The 18,928-nt window shown below is 34.3% G+C and overlaps 3 protein-coding genes across 7 annotated transcripts; 2 read left to right on the top strand and 1 right to left on the bottom strand.

Moving 5' to 3' along the window:
* Positions 1-981: 981 nt before the first annotated feature.
* On the bottom strand, positions 982-3,521 carry LOC129303593 (uncharacterized). Its single transcript, XM_054943008.1, has 3 exons — positions 3,288-3,521; positions 3,105-3,174; positions 982-1,327 (listed from the first exon to the last, which is right to left on the bottom strand). The coding sequence occupies exons 1-3, from the start codon at positions 3,439-3,441 to the stop codon at positions 1,183-1,185; spliced, it is 369 nt and encodes a 122-aa protein (XP_054798983.1). The 5' UTR covers positions 3,442-3,521; the 3' UTR covers positions 982-1,182.
* A 598-nt stretch (positions 3,522-4,119) lies between these two features.
* LOC129302317 (putative pentatricopeptide repeat-containing protein At5g09950) lies at positions 4,120-9,669 on the top strand. Of its 4 annotated transcripts, none has more exons than XM_054941098.1 (3): positions 4,120-4,180; positions 4,294-4,374; positions 5,133-9,669. In XM_054941098.1, the coding sequence occupies exon 3, from the start codon at positions 5,358-5,360 to the stop codon at positions 8,562-8,564; it is 3,207 nt and encodes a 1,068-aa protein (XP_054797073.1). In that variant the 5' UTR covers positions 4,120-4,180; positions 4,294-4,374; positions 5,133-5,357; the 3' UTR covers positions 8,565-9,669. The 4 variants fall into 4 exon arrangements, with proteins under 4 accessions (XP_054797073.1, XP_054797074.1, XP_054797072.1 ...); XM_054941099.1 differs by having other exon boundaries at positions 4,131-4,180; positions 5,128-9,669; XM_054941097.1 differs by having other exon boundaries at positions 4,133-4,180; positions 5,112-9,669.
* On the top strand, positions 8,598-12,879 carry LOC129302318 (putative protein FAR1-RELATED SEQUENCE 10). 2 transcript variants are annotated; one of them, XM_054941102.1, is made up of 5 exons: positions 8,598-8,655; positions 9,679-9,755; positions 10,446-11,474; positions 11,555-11,998; positions 12,099-12,879. In XM_054941102.1, exons 3-5 carry the CDS (start codon positions 10,455-10,457, stop codon positions 12,699-12,701), a joined length of 2,067 nt encoding a protein of 688 aa, XP_054797077.1. In that variant the 5' UTR covers positions 8,598-8,655; positions 9,679-9,755; positions 10,446-10,454; the 3' UTR covers positions 12,702-12,879. The 2 variants fall into 2 exon arrangements, with proteins under 2 accessions (XP_054797077.1, XP_054797076.1); XM_054941101.1 differs by lacking the exon at positions 8,598-8,655 and adding an exon at positions 10,131-10,232 and having other exon boundaries at positions 9,722-9,755.
* The last annotated feature ends 6,049 nt before the right edge of the window (positions 12,880-18,928 follow it).

Genomic DNA, 18,928 nt, shown 5'->3' on the forward strand with positions numbered 1-18,928 from the left:
AAAAATAAAGTCAAAATCGATTTAACCATTTTGGTTTAGTTCGATTACAAACGAATCAATGGATAAATCGCACAGAGAACCATGGGTGTTTATTTTCTCTGAATTGCTAAGATTTGATTCGGATGGCTTAGATCTTATTATTAATTTATTCCATTTTAACATATTTCTATCCTAGAGGCAGAGAGAATCAGAGATGCATGATGGAAACGATATTTTAACTCGTAAATTGTCAAAAAAAAAAAAAAGGGATACACGGTGGTAATGAGAGATGCATGATAGAAACAATATTTTAACTGGTAAATTGTCAAAAAAAAAAAAGGATACACAGTGGTTTAGATCTAAAAATGAAGAAAAATGTAAAAATAAAAAACTTGGCAGTCAAAAATGAAATCTGCTCCCTCTTTTGGTCTCATATAATTTCGTTCTAGTTCTTTTTAGCAAATCACTTTACATAAAAAATTTATCGTTAATCACTTTCTATTAATTTTATCTTTTTGCAAATTTTCGCTGAATAAAGTGAATTGTTAGATATGACAGAATTTTTCAAGATCATACATTTACTAAAGGTAAAATAAGAAATTTCTTTTTTTTTTCCCTTCTAAACAAGATCAATAATTTAACTATCTCTATTTAATTTTTGACAAAGTAATTAAAAATGACTTGTACATAAAACCGAAGGTGGAATGAGTATAGAGAAGATGTATACATGGTGCACATCCAAGTAAATAAATCCAAACAAGCACAAATACACAGGATTTAGAGAGTAATTAATTTAATTAATTAAAACCATGTGAAAACCTTTAAAACCAATGTGAAACCTCAAAAGCTGTCTTGATGAAACTTTTTAAGAAATGAAATCCCATTTTTACTTAAAAAAAAAAAAACAAGTCTTCATGTGTAATTGTTTCTTTATGACATTATAACGCACACTATAATAAAATACAGAAATTCAAGGTTAGAATGTACAGAGAGCAATAAAAATGCAGACCAATATTGATGATTTTCCCATGCTTCTCAGTAAAAGGGAGAAAGTGCTGCTCTATAACAGCATTCACAGAAAACTGTGTTCATCATCAAAGTGATCCATAACATATTATCCGTACAAGAAGGAATTGTACTGATAAATACATAATATACGTTTACTGCAGAAGAACCTTAAAGATAGAAAAATAGTGTGAGGTTTCATCGAACAGGAACCTTAATCCAACCATTAGCAAAAGCAATGGCTAAGATTACAAAAGGAGTTGACATACCAAATATGATAATGTAAGGAAGAGGCGTCTTCATGGGATTCTCTCCTTCCCTTTCACCTGCTGTTTGCCAGTACCTGTTCGTAATAGCAAACAACATCACTCACTTTTTAGGCCTCAGATATTGCTCCTAACCAGAAAATTAACCCACATTATATATATATATATATATATATATATATAATGTTGTAATTTCAAATTCCCTTTTATTTAAAATGTGTGCTACTCTAACATTGGTTTAGATGGGGAGAAAAATAGGGAGGAGAGAATCCTAAGAAAAAAAATTCTCAAAAATAATAATAAAATTACTATTTTTGACAGTTTTCTCTCCTAATATTCTTTTTTTTTTTACCCTCTCATTTTCCTCTTCATTCAAACCAAACCCAGGGGCGTGTGTGCCTTAGGCCTCAGAAAAGGGTCACTTATACCCTTTATAACTATCATTATTTTTCTCGTTAAGCATTAATGTTAATTGTATATTTGCATTTAAAATTTATTACTTGCTTATATCCTATATAACAAGCCATTAAGAAAAGTGATATGAAAATAAATATAAATAGTACTTCCTTTGGTCCCTATTTGGTGCTTTCAACAACTTTACCAAAATGAAGGAATAGCAATTAACTCATTTAATATGTCTTAAAATGAAAAGAATTTCAACTTTACCCCTATTAAAAATAAAAAGGGAGAAGGGAGAAATACACAATAAATGATAAGTTATAAAATTCAATTTACAGTAGGGGTAAAATTGAAAAATGATAATAAATGATCCTTCATATACCTTATATTAAGAACTAATGAATCTTTTTAGAAGATGTCCTATAATAGAGATTGAAGAGAGTAATACATTATGCCTCTTAATAATTTGTCTTAGGCTCTAAAATTCCTTCACACGGCCCTAACCAAACCTAGCCATTTACTCTACGTTTTATTGTGACTGTGTTACTATTGTCGCTTCTCTCATCTCTCATGCTTGTTTCTTAGGAAGAATAAAGTAAATTCTGTTACTCCGAAATTTTTGTCTTCAAATCTCAACTCATTTCTATTGTTAATTTTTTACTTATCAAAATAAAAAATTTTTAATAAATGGATTGCAAATAAAGCTGATAATTCATGTAAGATAGACTTATTCTAGCCAGACTTATTTAAATTGAGTTTAAAATATCCAAACATGTAAAAGAAGTTTATATAATCAAGTTCAGGTCTAATAATTTAGGCTTTCAGGCCAACCAAATAACTGAATTGTTAAATATTATATTATTTTATTTTATTTGTTGAGCCAATTTTAATTTTTATCTTATAAAATTTTATGATTTTCAAATTTTATCTTATTTTTAATTTTATTTTATTAATAATAAAAAAATTTGAATATTTGGGTTAAGTCAATTTCGATTTGGGATTGGCTGGAATTTTCCACCTTATTCTGCCGATCAAATGAGTTTGAAGTTAAAAAAAAAAATTATAAACTTTCAATTGCCTTAAAATTTATTGAGTTTAACTCAAATTATCAATTCTAAAAGTAAGTGTAGATTTGTTTTTTTTAAAATATAAACTGTAATCTCTATTAACAATAACTAACGGAACACAAAGTACAAAGCAAATATAGGGAGAACTCAATAATCAACCTCTAACTGCTGGAGAAGAGGTGTTTGGTGATCAAAGAGGCAAAAGTTCGCCTCAATCCTGTAAGAAAATCTAGCAAGGAAGTGAGCCTCTATAAAACTATCCCTCTAAACATGACTCAAGTAAATTTGCCAGTCTCTATGGAAATGTAAATGTAGATTTTAAACATAAAATTCAAATTCAAATCCATGAATCTAAAGTATACCGACTAAAGAAACTGGGAATTCTTACTGTTGCGGTTCTTCCTCTCGGGTAATAAATTTCTTCTTTCCCACCTTCTTGGTTTCTGAATCCTCTCCACCTGAGAGCAAGAGAAGAAGAGATTCTTAAAGCAACTTAACAATCTCAGTCTCAATTCGATGCAACAGAGTGGACATTAAAAGAGCGAGAGATAGAAAGTCAGGTAAAAGATACCGAGCCTGGCATGAAGTTTGAAACGAAGAGGCCTTGTTCTGGCAAGAGTGAAGAATGGACTCAACAGAGCCGAAGCAGAAGAAGAAGGGTTCGGTAAAAATGAAGACTTGTTGAAAGTGAGGGAACAAGAGAGAGCTAAAACTTTGGCTGCCATTTCTTGCGAGATTTTGTGCTCCACTGAGCCATCACCTCTCTGTCGAACACATATGAGCCAGGTTTGGATATTGTCTTCCTTCCGCCACTGATATTTTGTTTTTGGATGCTTGCCTTATCTAAAATATTAAGTGGCCCCACGCCACGTGGCGCTCTTTAATTTTTTAATATGGAATGGAAAAATAAAAACTAAAAATATTTCCATTATTCGTGCGTACAGGTTCGGACCGTAAGGATAAACAACATGAGGCATCAAAATTGAGATTTTTGGGCCTTGATCTGGTTCGGTTTCGCCTCCATTTCCTCGTTTCGGCCCGAGTTTAACTGCTCCAACCTCCAAGTCTCAATTTTTTTTTGATTCATCGTCTTCCCCTTTCCCGATTGACGATCCAGAACAGTTTCTCTCATCAGTCTCCCTTGCTTCTCTCTCCCTGATTTCAACTTGAAAAGCCTATTAACTTCATCTTCTACCTAACTTTCACAGGCTTTCCTTTCCCTTTTTATTGTTTCCCTGGAACTATTCCATTCGTGCGCGTAATTACACTCTTCAAGCTTCAACTATGCAGAATCATTTAAGGGGTCTGGGCCTCTGACCAGCATTTCTGTTCACTTCTTCACCTAACAACCAATAAATTTTGTTAATCATGAGAATCCATTTGCCTCCTGTAGTTTACTGTCGCTTCTCCCTATAAAGAGCCATTCCTATCTTGGAATGGGTCACGGGACGATTCAGTATCTATGTAAGATTTTAACTTTAGTGGTGCTGGGGCACGCCCTTCCATTGATTCTTGGATTTAACTTCTTTTTTCTTCACTTTCATTTCACTGAACTATACTGCCCGCCACACTTGCAGGTTCTGTGAAGTACAACATTGTTAAAACTAAAAAGGCGGAGAAACAGAGCCAACATGTGTATTATGACGTTTACTGTTCCGGTACTTCCATGCTGCATTGCAAAGTTTATGTTTTGTCTTCTATTCTGGTGCATCCTAATTACTTCCTTCCTCTAATAATATATTTTCCCTGCACTTCACCCTACACGGGCTGTTAAGATAAGATATTGCATCTTCATCGTTGTTGAGGATTGCCCCAGATCAGTTTTTATTTGTGGTTTAGTTACGTTAGTAATATCCAGATTCCAGAGCTACCTTGTGCTATGTTTCATGCAGAATTATGATTGCCCGCCCCAAAAAAATGTGTCAATAATGTATATTACTGCTTTTGAGCATTTCAATATTTTGTTTGTTTATGGATTGTTTTCTGTAATTCATAATTTCATGCGCATGATTAGTTTGACGTACTATTAATTTTTGAAAAGGACACGGGAACATCAGTTTATGCAGATACATGTTTATTGTCTGCAATTGTTTTTGTAATTCTATACAGGTCCAAACATTTGGTTTTAGTAGACACTTAAATGTATTTTGTTTGACAGTTGTTCCATAAATAAGTTTTCCCTTTTCGTCACTATTTTTCTTCATATTCCTTTGTGATGTAGTAATTATATGCCTGATTAATTTTCAATTTTTTTTCCAGAAGTGTGATTTTAGTGAACATTACTTGCGTTTCCAAATTTATCTAGACAGGAAAGAATTATTGAAATGATAAATGTAGATTCCTGTAGGGATACCTATCATTGTTTCAGTTTCTTTTGTTTGCTTACATGTACAAGTTACATCTTGATAAAGTTCAGACGGAGGGGGCAATCAGCCTGATGGAAACTGTGATCGTGATGAGTTCCTTCCCAAATGTGCAACTTCTGATTGGCTGTTATCATAGCTATCCTAATGCGTCTTTTCACCGGCACAATCTTGTTCACAGATCCAATATGGCCAATAGTGATCATCTGATGCTAGTTGAATAAGAAGATGATTATACTGCAGTAGAAATGCTAAAAGCATGAGCCAAGGATCTAGCCATGGTATGTTTTACTGGTCCGCCATATCCCCTCTGCTGCAGACGACTCTTCCACAATTCAAGACATGCTTTTCATGCACCTGCTGCATTGCCTATCCTTCCATCAGATAACCCTCTACCCTTCAATCCTCAGGACCCAAGCCACCACCATGTCATATCACCTGCTCAGTTATCACAGAATCAGATCCAACTTTCACTTGCTTCGTCTTGTATTTCTTCTTTAAATTTGGAAAATTATGAATTACTCGTCCATCATTACAAAAATTCTAGTTGCTTGAAAGATGCCCATCAACTTCATTTGCAGATCTACAAAACTGGGTTCTCCAATGACGTTTTCTTGTCCAACACCCTTATTAACATTTATGTTAGAATTGGTAAAATGGTTTCTGCACAGAAGCTGTTTAATGAAATGCCACAAAAGAACCATGTTTCTTGGGCTTGCTTGATTTCAGGCTATACTCAAAATGGCAAACCTAATGAGGCATGTAGACTATTCAAAGGCATGATTTGTGCAAACTACTTTCCAAACCACTATGCCATTGGTAGTGTTCTTCGAGCTTGCCAAAAGTGTGGTCCAACTAGACTTTTACTTGGAATGCAGATTCACGGGTTAATTTCCAAGTCACAATATGCATCAGACATGTTTCTGTCTAATACGCTGATGTCCATGTATGCAAATTGTTTGGGTCCAATAGATGATGCTCGTCATGTTTTTGATGAAATACAAATAAAAAATTCTGTAGCATGGAATTCTATCATTTCAGTTTATTGTTATAGGGGGGATGCAGTTTCCGTCTTTGAACTCTTTTCAAGCATGCAGAGGGAATCTATTACCTTGAGGCCTAATGAATATACTTTTGGTAGCTTAGTAACAGCTGCATACTCTCTGGTTGACTGTGGATTGAGTTTGCTTGCACAGATACTAGCCAGGATTGAGAAATCTGGATTCTTACAAGATTTGTATGTTGGTAGTGCACTGGTTAGTGGGTTTGCAAGGTTAGGGATAATAGGTTATGCAAAAATGATTTTTAAGCAGATGTTTGAGAGAAATGCAGTGTCCATGAATGGGTTGATGGTTGGATTGGTGAAGCAAAACCAGGGTGAAGAAGCAGCTGAGGTATTCAGGGAGATGAAAGATTTAGTTGAAATAAACGTTGATTCTTATGCGGTTCTTTTAAGTGCTTTTCCTGAATTTTCTAATTTGAAGGAAGGGAAGATAAAGGGTAAAGAGCTTCATGCTCACCTGACACGAAGTGCCTTAGTTGATGTCAGTGTTTCAATTGGAAATGCACTTGTTAATATGTATGCAAAATGCGGTGCTATTGATTATGCTTGCTCTGTTTTCCATTTTATAGCTGATAAAGATGCTGTTTCATGGAATTCTATTATCTCTGGCCTAGACCAAAATGAGCGATTTGAAGAAGCAGTTGCCAGTTTCTGTGCAATGAGAAGAAGTGGAATGGTGCCCTCAAATTTCTCAGTTATTAGTACTTTGAGCTCATGCGCAAGCTTGGGATGGATCACATTAGGACAGCAAATACATGGTGAAGGGTTCAAATGGGGGCTTGATTTGGATGTTTCAGTTTCAAATGCACTTCTTGCATTATATGGTGAAACCGGTAATCTCAAGGTCTGTCAGAAAATTTTCTTTCTCATGCCAGAGTATGATCAAGTATCTTGGAATTCCTTGATTGGAGCACTCACAACCTCAGAGACAACAGTTTTACAAGCCATAAAATGTTTTCAGGAGATGATGCAAACTGGGTGGAGGCTTAATAAAGTGACATTTATAAGTGTTTTAGCAGCAGTTTCTTCTCTTTCACTCCAGGAACTGAGCCATCAGATTCATGCCTTGATCTTAAAATACTCTGTCGATAATGACAATGCCATTGAGAATGCTCTTCTAGCTTGCTATGGAAAGTGTGGTCAGATGGATGACTGTGAGAAGATCTTTTGTAGAATGTCTGATAGAAGAGATGATGTCAGCTGGAATTCCATGATTTCTGGATATATGCACAATGACATCCTGGACAAGGCCATGGATTTGGTATGGTTTATGATGCAAAGGGGCCAGAGATTGGATGGCTTCACTCTTGCTACTGTTCTTAGTGCTTGCGCCTCAGTTGCAACCTTAGAGCGGGGTATGGAAGTTCATGCATGTGCCATAAGAGCTTGTTTAGAATTTGACATTGTTGTTGGTAGTGCACTAGTTGACATGTATGCCAAATGCGGAAAGATAGATTATGCTTCAAGATTCTTTGAATTGATGCCTTTGAGGAACATATATACTTGGAATTCAATGATATCAGGCTATGCACGCCATGGACTTGGAGAAAAAGCTTTGAAGCTTTTCTCACAAATGAAAGAGCATGACCAATCACCTGATCACGTTACCTTTGTTGGGGTCTTATCAGCTTGTAGTCATGTAGGTTTAGTTGATCAAGGGTTTGAGCACTTCAAATCAATGAGTGAAGTATATGGACTAACTCCTCGAATTGAGCATTTCTCTTGTATGGTTGATCTCCTTGGACGAGCTGGTGATATTAGTAAGATAGAAAACTTGATCAACACCATGCCAATGGATCCTAATGTCCTAATTTGGAGAACGGTTTTAGGGGCATGCTGCCGAAATCATGGCCGTAATACTGAGCTAGGTCAGAGAGCTGCCAAGATGCTTATGGAGATGGAGCCACAGAGTGCTGTAAACTATGTGCTTCTTTCTAACATGCATGCTGCCGGTGGGAAGTGGGAAGCTGTGGCTGATGCTAGGATGGCAATGAGAAAGGCATCAGTGAAGAAAGAAGCAGGGTGTAGTTGGGTCACCATGAATGATGGCGTTCATGTATTTGTGGCTGGAGATCAAAAGCACCCAGAGAAAGAAACAATTTATGAAAAACTCAAGGAACTAACGAGAAAAATAAGGGATGCTGGTTATGTTCCTGAAACAAAATATGCACTTTTTGATCTTGATCCTGAGAGCAAAGAAGAAATCTTGAGCTATCATAGTGAAAAGTTAGCAGTTGCTTTTGTTCTTACCCGGAAATCTGATCTACCAATTAGGATTATGAAAAATCTTCGTGTTTGTGGTGACTGTCACACTGCTTTCAAGTACATATCAAAGATTGTTAATCGACAGATAATTTTACGAGATTCAAACAGATTTCACCATTTTGGTGGTGGCAATTGTTCTTGTGGGGATTATTGGTGAATGATTCTATATTTATTGTGGAGACTTCCATGTTACAAATATGGAAATATTGCCTAAGGCTCTTCTTTTACATGGCACTGGGGGGAACTAGGTTAGCATGATCACATCTATTACTAGGTGATGTTAATTTGCATTTACTGGCTGGCTGCTAGAAAAAGAGAGATTAGGTAGATGGAGAAAGTGAGACTTGAGACAGTCATTTAGTAATGTAATGGGTAAACATGTAGGATAGTGCCTATGCTGTATGTTAATTTGACATGGTCTTGCAATGCGGTTTGAATTGAACTTCATGTCTTTAAGCTGTTGTGCAAATGTGCAAGAGCTTGGAAATACTGCTGATCTTTCTGATACGATATTCAAGAACAATTTTTCATTCACCTAGTATTGCAGTTTGCTCTGTTTTGGCATAGCATCAATATTTCCCTCCTTTGAAATTATACACCAATTATAAGACAGCTAGCGATTGTAGATTTACTATTTTAGATGAATAAGATGCTAGAGTATTTTCTCTAATTCGATTAGTGCGTGACTACTTTCTGTGACATTTTGATTTGTGTCCTTTGGTGTTGGTTGTTATAGCTGTTGAATTGTGGATTTTTTTTTTCATTGTTGATGTGATTACATTGCAAAATTTTGTTTTGAAAAATATTTGCATTATCTAGAGGGCTAACAAGAACAAGATGAAGGATATGATAAATTTATCATGTCACCCCCTTTATGAAAAAAAGTTGAAATATTGGTTCTTATTGCTTAAGTAGCATAACATAGGCAATTGCATTTATTTGTTGATGGGGTTTTTTATTGCAAAATATCCCCACCTGTCCAATCTTGTTCCTTGTCAGATTGATGATCTGTGAAATAGATATATTTGTTTCATAAATCATCTGTGATGTTTTTAGCCAGTATGAGTTTGCAACTACGCACATTCAGCATTTGGTTTAGCAACATAATACATCGAGTGTAGCTTGCATGTTCAATAGTGAAAGAAGTGGATAATTATTTTATCTACTTTTTCTAGTGTTAAACATGCAAAGGTTAGCTTGATTACTAGTTTCAGTAATATTCTAACAAACAATTTATGCATAAGATGACCATGATCTACTGTGTTTTACAGAGATAAGCAGATGGTAACATGCTTTAAGCACAGAAGGGAGGCATATGCTGAAGTGAGTTGGATCGTTTTCCTGTCTGGTATGCAACACCTCTTATATAATTTACTTTATGCATACTGCAATCAGCGAATGCCTTGAATATTAGCTATTATTCAATTATGAATAGCGCAGTTTATTAGAGTTTTTATATTATAAATGGACAAAATTAATTTTTTTTTGTATATAATTATATATATATGCCTCATGAGTAATTGTTTAAGTAATAGTTATTCTTATTTTTATGTATACACATTGTTTAATTTTCCATCGTTTATGTTGAATAATTTAATAATCTAAGGGGCTTGAATGACCGATAAAATCTCATGAGAGCTGGAATGATAAGTTTAACATTATAGGAGACAGATTTATTTCAGGTTTCACTTGACTATCTGTTATTGGATGAAAAATACTGCAGGGTACCTAAGTGGAAAATAAACAAATCTCGAAGGTTTATCCTTGCTCACTTCCAACACAGTGGCAAAACTAATTTTTGAGCCAAAGCAAAGGAGAGCGAAATGTAATTTACCCTATAAATTAGAGTTAAGCTTGCAAGATAAACTGAATGATTGCCAATATTTTCTTTTCTTCCATCCTAACTTATAATAAATGTTGAACCTTTTTTTTTTCTTATGGCGATTTGTTTAATTGACCTTTTCCCTTTATCTGGTTTCTTACACGGTGAAGTATGAGTTTGTAACTTGTGAGTTAATACTGTTTCTGATTTATCTAGAAACTAAAAATGAAACCATCAAATAACTTATGGATTCGGCGCCAACAATGTCCATGTGGAGATTGGAAGTGTTTTATTAAGTATGATGGAGATGATCAGATATCAGTAAGATCTTCGGCCACAAAGACTGATACAATGCCTTCATCATCATCAGAAGCTGTCTTCACTCCTTATGTAGGTCAAATATTCAAAAGCGATGATGATGCATTTGAATACTATAGCAATTTTGCCCGGAAGAATGGATTTTCAATTAGAAAAGCTCGCTCAACAGAAAGCCAACATTTAGGAATATACAGAAGAGATTTTGTTTGTTACAGATCTGGGTTCAATCAACCAAGAAAAAAGGCCAATGTGGAGCATCACAGAGAGCGAAAATCTGTACGATGTGGATGTGATGCAAAATTATACTTGACTAAGGAAATTGTTGATGGCATTGCTCAATGGTATGTGTCGCAATTTAGTAATGTTCATAACCATGAATTGTTGGAAGATGACCAAGTACGACTTCTACCAGCATATCGTAAGATACAAGAGGCTGATCAGGAACGCATTCTTCTACTGTCCAAAGCTGGATTTCCCGTAAACCGTATTGTGAAGGTGTTAGAGCTTGAAAAGGGAGTTCTGCCTGGACAGCTGCCTTTCATAGAAAAGGATGTTAGGAATTTTGTTCGGACTTGCAAGAAAGCAGTTCAAGAAAATGATGCTTTACTTACTGAAAAAAGAGAGAATGATATGCATGAACTTGTGGAGACCTGTAAGGCAATGATAGACAAGGATCCCAATTTTGTTTTTGATTATCTTGCTGATGAAAATGGTAAAATTGAAAACATAGCTTGGTCGTATGGTGAATCTATTCGGGCATATTCTGTTTTTGGTGACGTTGTTACTTTGGACACCACATACCGTTCTGTTACTTATGGATTACTTCTTGGTGTGTGGTTTGGCATCGACAATAATGGAAATGCAGTCATATTTGGGTGTGTGTTGTTGCAAGATGAAAGTTCTTATTCATTTGCATGGGCTTTACAGGTGTGTAGATACAATTCTTGTTCTGCAGTTGCTTGAATTTCAGGCAATTTTTTTCTCACATTTTTTTGTCTTTTGAACAGACATTTGTAGGATTTATGAGAGGGAGACATCCACAGACAATTTTAACGGACATAGATCCAACTCTGGGAGATGCCATTTCCAAGGAGTTGTCTGAAACTAAACATGTTATATGCACTTGGCATATTCTATCAAAAATATCAAATTGGTTCTCTGTACCCCTGGGACTACAGTATGCAGATTTGAGGTTAGAGTTTAATATATTATGTCACCTGGAGGGCATAGAAAATTTTGAGCAGCAGTGGGATCTTTTTGTAGCTCGATTTGGACTTGTTTCTGACAAGCATATAGCTTTGCTATTCTCACTTCGAGCATCCTGGCCACTTTGTTACGTAAAGAGTTACTTTATTGCTCGTTCATTAACAGCTGAGTTTTCTCAATCTTTGGACTTAATCTTAAAAAGAATTTTGGATTCCCAAGCATGTCTGCAAGGATTCTTTGAACAGGTAGATTGGTCACTCCTATATTTGGCTCTCTGGATTACGACTGTTCTAAAGATTCTTGATTTGTATAAATAAATATTTTCTTTTCCCGGGGAGCTTGCAGGTAGGTAATGTCGCCACCTCATCAATGTTGGCAAGAGAAGGGATTCACTACATGTGTATAAAGACATGCATGCCTATTGAAGAACATGCAAGGAGCATTCTTACACCTTATGCTTTCAATGTGTTCCAAAATGAAGCTGTGCTTTCAATGCAGTATGCAATGACAGAACTGACCAGTGGATCCTACCTTGTTCAGCACTACAAGAAAATGGATGAAGAGCGCCTTGTAATTTGGGTGCCAGCTGACGAACAAATTCAATGTTCCTGTAAGGAATTTGAACATTCGGGAATATTGTGCCGGCATTCGATTCGTGTACTTACAATGAAGAACTACTTCCAACTACCCATGAAATATTTTCTCCCTCGGTGGCGACGAGAAAGTTCGATGGCTCCTTTTGATGACCAAAATTCTCAGAGCAGTGATGGGTGTGCTCAGGCTTTTCATTCTTTGGCAGCCACCCTGCTGACAGAAACATTAATCTCCAAGGAACGGTTTAATTATGTTCATAGAGAACTCACTGGGATTCTCGAGCGTGTTAAGAATATGGAAGCTGTGGATGAATTTGCTATCAATGCGGCAGCTAATAATGTCAGTGAATCCTAGATTTTTGTTTAAGCATGGTTTTATTTATTTATGTGGGAGGAACTTGGATCCTATTCCTTCAAAATTTAGAGTATAGAAGATACAAATAAGGAGATATCTGAAGCATAACATGTAACTAGTGATGTTAATATGCTTGCTTTCTTGTATATAATCAATAAGAAAATTCTTTTCTTTCTCATGGAGCGTTCTGGTGCTTTGAAATGAGTTTTACTGCTAGCATACTGTTTTACAAGCTTGATGGACCATTTGGTTACTCACTGTTTCGTTTCTGTAAAATTGTTCTCTCGTGTTTCATTTATGAATTTGTAAATTTTCTATTGCCTTATCTGCCCAGCCTTACAAGTCAAGGCCCTCAAGGAGCAACTTATTAGCATGAAATGTCTGAAAATTCTGAAATTTCCTTGTAGAATTCAAGTTCCTAATTGAAATTAAATTTTGAAACAACAATGCCATTTGATTGTATTATGTAAAATAATAGGCGCATGTATATATATATATATATATATATATATTTGATAAACCAGTGGCAAGCACAGATAGAAGTCTCCGTCTACACGTGCTCTTCATGCATGAAATCCAATTAATACACAAAAAACTCTAGAATATTGTCAATCACGACATCATGAACGCACTGTGTTCAACTGTCAAGGATTTAAAGTTCACAAGATATGGATAAGGATACGGCCAAGTCTCAAGCACAGAGTATAATCATGTGTTTATATATATGACATTTTGTTCCATTATTCTGCATTCTTGCCTTGTAATAAATGCCATTCGCTTGCTAAGATTTACAAGCAATGAGTTTATTGATATTTACAAATAAATGCGGGTACCATGTAGTCCTCAGCCCTCACGCGAGGCTGAAAGGTGTGGGGGGGAAAAGGATAATATAGTTTTAGTATATAAACTTTGTTTTAATTATCAATTCATTCCTTAAATCTTAATTTAACAAAAATCGATTTTATAATTTATTGAGTTAAGAAATTATAAAATTTGAATTTGATTGAATTGTAACCAGTCAAAAAACTATAAAAATTAAGTTATTTTAAGTTAAAATTTAGAGAAAATTAATGATTTTAAAAAAACTCAAAAGCCAAAAGTTAAATTTTCTTTTTTAAAAAAATTGCTCACGTGACACTACTAGAAAACTGATCATGTTTAAATTCGTGACCCATTTTTCATCAAATGATATGCTAGCCTTTCTATAATTTTATTCTCCGTCTCTAAACTAATTCAAAAAATACAATGAACTTTTCAACATAAATCCTAGGATCTTATGAAATCCTTGACTATCAAATTTCTGAGAAATTGTGAGACAAAACAGTTCCATTTCCAATCCAGAAGCTTCCAACCAATTAAAATACTAACACATTGTTCACATCAATCAAACACATGACAGCATGTACGTATTCGAGAGGACCAAGATTCTCAATTTTTTCTATCACAACTCTCATGAAGATTTTGGGGGGTGGGGGGGGGGGGAATATTTTTCATTTAATGGGAAAATTATTTTCCTTCTCATTAACCCCTTCAAACATTCTGGTGTTTAATCTTGAAATTAGTTCTCCTTTATAAATATGCATGTGTAGTGCTTTTTAATCTTGCACGTGATGCTTCAAGATTGAAGGACATATCACACAATAGTATAAATGTTGGGGGGGGGAAAGAATGATACAAAACAATTGTATGAAAAATCAAATGATCAAAAAGGGGGAAAAAATGAAAGGAAAGAGCAGAGAGAAAGAGAGAAAATTTAAAAAGTGAAATGGGTGCGGAATCGTAAGAGGAGCCAAGCCGATGGCACAAAGAAAATGGCTCCTTTGGAGTAATTAAGGAGACATGACAATTACAAAAGATTGTCTTTTTGGTCAAATTTGTTGATATTTTACGATTGTCATTTCTGCTCAATCTGAAGAGACAATTTTTCTTTAACATGTTAAAATTTCATTTAAACCAATCATCTGTTGTTATATTATAATTATAAATATTTAAACAAGAGGTCTACATAACATACATATTCAATAATCAATTAAGCTGAAAAACAAGCATTTTAACATTTTAATTTGCTTGATATTGCTAATATATTGATATGATTACGTAAATTTACATTGTATATGAAGATAAACAAGACGGAACACAAATCGATACTACGTCATTCCGATCGACCATGTTTTGAACTTGAATTCAAACTCAATTCAATTAGCCATCCATATGCACTGCAAAAAAAAAAAAGAAAACTGATTTGGCGACAGTGAAGCAAAATTAAACCATGGAAATATATACTATGAAGAATATATAGACTGTCTTAAACGATTTTTTAGGTTTTGCTCCTGCTAATAGTAGTGTCAAGGTTTATAAATAAAATTGCATCATACTTGAATTAAGAATGTTAACGCTTAAATAAATTGAAGATATATTTAGAAGACGCATCACGTACGTCCCTGTTAGTTGAGAAACCCGAATGATCCTAACCATAACCTTTTCATGGGGACGATTTCTTCCAAGCATTCACATTTCGTTATCTTATCTTCAAATTTATTAAGTAGTTGTCAGTGAGGCAGTGACAGATACAAGTCTTAATCTACACATGTGCTCTTGAAGCTTGACAAATGAAAATCCACTAGAGAGAAAGACTAGTTTGTGAATGACATATTGAATTAAAGCTTTCATCGTCGCATATATATTTTGTTTGCTACTTCCCCAAAAATTTGAATATAATGGAGTTCTTTCTGATTTAATTAGTTTTCTCATGAACATGCATGCATGTTGTTCGTATAAATTACTGTATGCTAGTGTTGTTGCGTCTCTACAAGTTTGTAATCTCACTATCAAATTATATGAATCAATATAATTATATATTGGTGGGGTCCATAATGTTGAAGAAGTCATGAACATAGTTAATGATCTCGTCTCAGTCTTTACGCCTCTTGCTCTTGACTGTGATATCTTTGTCCGTTGTGTTCGGTTCTCCGGGGACCCAGATCTCCTCAAGTATGTAAAGTTCATCTTTAAAATTTCTTTTTTGGCTTTTTATACGAATGTTTTCTTATTTTTAGTTGACTAAACTTGTGTCACCTAATGGGTCTATCTATCGATTATATTTGATACTTTTTAAGTTCAGAAGGTATTTTTTTTTTTAAATCTGATTTGGTTATTCTTTTGGAATAATTTTGTTGAAATCATGTTCATACATGGTCTATGGGGTTTGGATTTTCAGCGTCGCAAATCCTCTGATCACCTAGTGAATGTCCATATTATAATTATATTATTCCATTAATGCTTGAAAATTCATACTCAACCAAAAATAATTGAAATAGTGAGTTAATGGGTGATTTATGAGGCTGTATTTTTCAACCATTTCTCTGTAGCTATATGAATCATTGGATTGAAATACAAGGCACAATAAAAGGCAAAGCTATAATTTAGCATTATATATATATATATATATATTGTACCAACATTTAATTGAATCAACAAATCTCAATAATATCATGCGAGACATTTACTGGACGAGGCGATTTGAGACGCTTACTGAATCGAAACCGGGATCTCTTATAAGTTGGGATTTATGTGTAGTTACTAAAGTTGAAATGAAACAGAATATCATCGGTATTTAATCTCTGTTTACTTTTTACTCATTGTCGGGTCTAGGACTTTTACTTCTGATTTGAGGCCTTACGAAAAATATTTTTTAGCCAAATTAAAATTATTAAATGGATCTTACATGATGTGACGCTTTACTTCTCATATATAAAATTTATTTACATTGCTGATTTATTGCAAAATTATTTCTCAAATTTTATTGTTAAGTAATTCTAATATTTTGCTCTTATTGAAGAACATGCAAGGAGCATTCTTACACCTTATGCTTTCAATGCAATATGCAACGACAGAACTGGCCAATGGATCCTACCTTGTTCAGCACTGCAAGAAAATGGATGAAGAGCACCTTGTAATTTGGGTGCCAGCTGACGAACAAATTCAATGTTCCTGTAAGGAGTTTGAATATTCGGGAATATTGTGCCGGCATTCGATTCGTGTACTTACAATGAAGAACTACTTCCAACTACCCATGAAATATTTCATCCCTCGGTGGCGACGAGAAAGTTCGATGGCTCCTTTTGATGACCAAAATTCTCAGAGCGGTGATGGGTGTGCTCAAGCTTTTCGATTCTTTGGCAGCCACCCTGCTGACAGAAACATTAATCTCCAAGGAACGGTTTAATTATGTTCATAGAGAACTCACTGGGATTCTCGAGCGTGTTAAGAATACGGAAGCTGTGGATGAATTTGCTATCATTGCGGCAGCTAATAATGTTAGTGAATCCTAGATTTTTGTTTAAGCATTATTTTATTTATTCATGTGGGAGGAACCTGGATCCTATTCCTTCAAAATTTAGAGCATAGAAGATACAAATAAGGGGACGTCTGAAGCATAACATGTAACTAGTGATGTTAATATGCTTGCTTTCTTGTATATAGTCAATAAGTAAATTCTTTTCTTTCTCATGGAGCGTTCTGGTGCTTTGAAATGAGTTTTACTGCTAGTATACTGCTTTACAAGCTTGATGGACCATTTGGTTACTCAGAGTGTTTCGTTTCTGTAAAATTGTTCTCTCGTGTTTCATATCTGAATTTGTAAATTTTCTATTGCCTTGTCTGCCCAGCCTTAAAAGTCAAAGCCCTCAAGGAGCAACTTGTTAGCATGAAATGTCTAAAAATTCTGAAATTTCATTGCAGAATTTAAGTTCCTGATTGAAATTAAATTTTGAATCAACAATGCTAGTTGATTATATTACGTAAAATAATAGGCGCATATATATATATATATATATATATATATATATTTGATAAACTGGTGGCAACTGTCAAGCACGGATACGAGTCTCCATATACACGTGCTCTTCATGCAGAAAATCCAATTAATGCACGTAAAACTCTAGATGATTGTCAATGACGATATCATGAACACATTTTGTTCAACTGTGAAGGATGTAAAGGAGTTCACAAAATATGGATAAGGATAAGGTCAAGCCTCAACCATAAAGTATATATAATTCGTCAGTGTGTTCGTATATATGACATTTTGTTCTATTAGTCTTTGCTCTTGCCTTGTAATAAATGCCATTCGCTTGCTAACATTTACAAGCAATGGGTTTATTGATATTTACAAATAAACGCGGGTGCCACAAATAGTCCTCAACCCTCACGCTAGGCCAAAGAGGGTTTTTTTCTGGGGGTGGGGGAACAATATAGTTTTAGGATATAAACTTTGTTTTAATCATCAATTCAGTCTTAATAAAAATCAATTTTCATAATTTTATTGAGTTAAGAAATTATAAAAAAATTGAGTTTGATTGAATTGTAACGAGTTAAAAAAATTATACAAATTAGGGAAAACATATGCTCGCATTTTTTTGTCAATTTTTACACTTTTTTCAATATTCTAAATTCTTATACTTTTATTTTTTAGTATTTTAATTCTCTCTATTAACAAAGTATAAGAACTTTGAATAAACTTAAAATATCAAAAAAATAAAAGTATAGAGCTTTAAAATATTAAAAAAAGTATAGGGATCAATAGCAAAATGAGAGCAAAGTATAGGGACCTAAAATTATATTTTTTCTAAAAATTAAGTTATTTTAAGTTAAAATTTAGAGACAAAATTAATGATTGAAAACAAATTCAAAAGCCAAAAGTTATATTTTCTTTAAAAAAAAAAATTCTCACGTGACGCTACTAGAAAACTGCTTATGTCCAAATTCGTGACCCATTTTTCATCTAATGATATGCTAGCCTTTCTACAAATTTATTCTCTGTCTCTAAACTAATTCAAAAAATATTTCAACATAGATCCTAGGATCTTATAAAATCCTTAACTATCAAATTTCTGGGAAATTGTGAGGCAAAACAATGTCATTCCAATAAAGAGGCTTCCGTCCAATCAAAATACTAACATATTGTTAACTTCACACCAATGAAACACATGACAGCATGTATATATTTGAGAGGGCCAAGATGCTCAATATTTTCTATCACAACTCTCATGAAGATTTTGGAGGGAAAATCTTTTTCATTTAACGAGAAAATTATTTCCCTTCTCATTAATCCCTTCAAATGAGTTCTCCTTTATGAATATGAATGTGTAGTGCTTTTTATTCTTGCACGTGATGCTTCCAAGATTGAAGGACATATCACACAATAGCACAAATGTAGGGGGGAAAAA

This window comes from Prosopis cineraria, unplaced genomic scaffold (genome assembly GCF_029017545.1).
Source record: "Prosopis cineraria cultivar Desert tree isolate PC_DT_omini unplaced genomic scaffold, ASM2901754v1 PC2, whole genome shotgun sequence".
Classification (NCBI taxonomy): Eukaryota; Viridiplantae; Streptophyta; class Magnoliopsida; order Fabales; family Fabaceae; genus Prosopis; species Prosopis cineraria.

Coding starts and splice junctions, on each gene's coding strand:
- LOC129303593 (XM_054943008.1), bottom strand. CDS start 3,441: ATGGCAGCCAAAGTTTTAGCTCTCTCTTGTTCCCTCACTTTCAACAAG. Junction 3,175..3,287: donor CAAACTTCATGCCAGGCTCG/GTATCTTTTACC, acceptor TCTTGCTCTCAG/GTGGAGAGGATTCAGAAACC. Junction 1,328..3,104: donor CGAGAGGAAGAACCGCAACA/GTAAGAATTCCC, acceptor TATTACGAACAG/GTACTGGCAAACAGCAGGTG.
- LOC129302317 (XM_054941098.1), top strand. CDS start 5,358: ATGGTATGTTTTACTGGTCCGCCATATCCCCTCTGCTGCAGACGACTC.
- LOC129302318 (XM_054941102.1), top strand. CDS start 10,455: ATGAAACCATCAAATAACTTATGGATTCGGCGCCAACAATGTCCATGT. Junction 11,475..11,554: donor CATTTGCATGGGCTTTACAG/GTGTGTAGATAC, acceptor TCTTTTGAACAG/ACATTTGTAGGATTTATGAG. Junction 11,999..12,098: donor TGCAAGGATTCTTTGAACAG/GTAGATTGGTCA, acceptor GGGAGCTTGCAG/GTAGGTAATGTCGCCACCTC.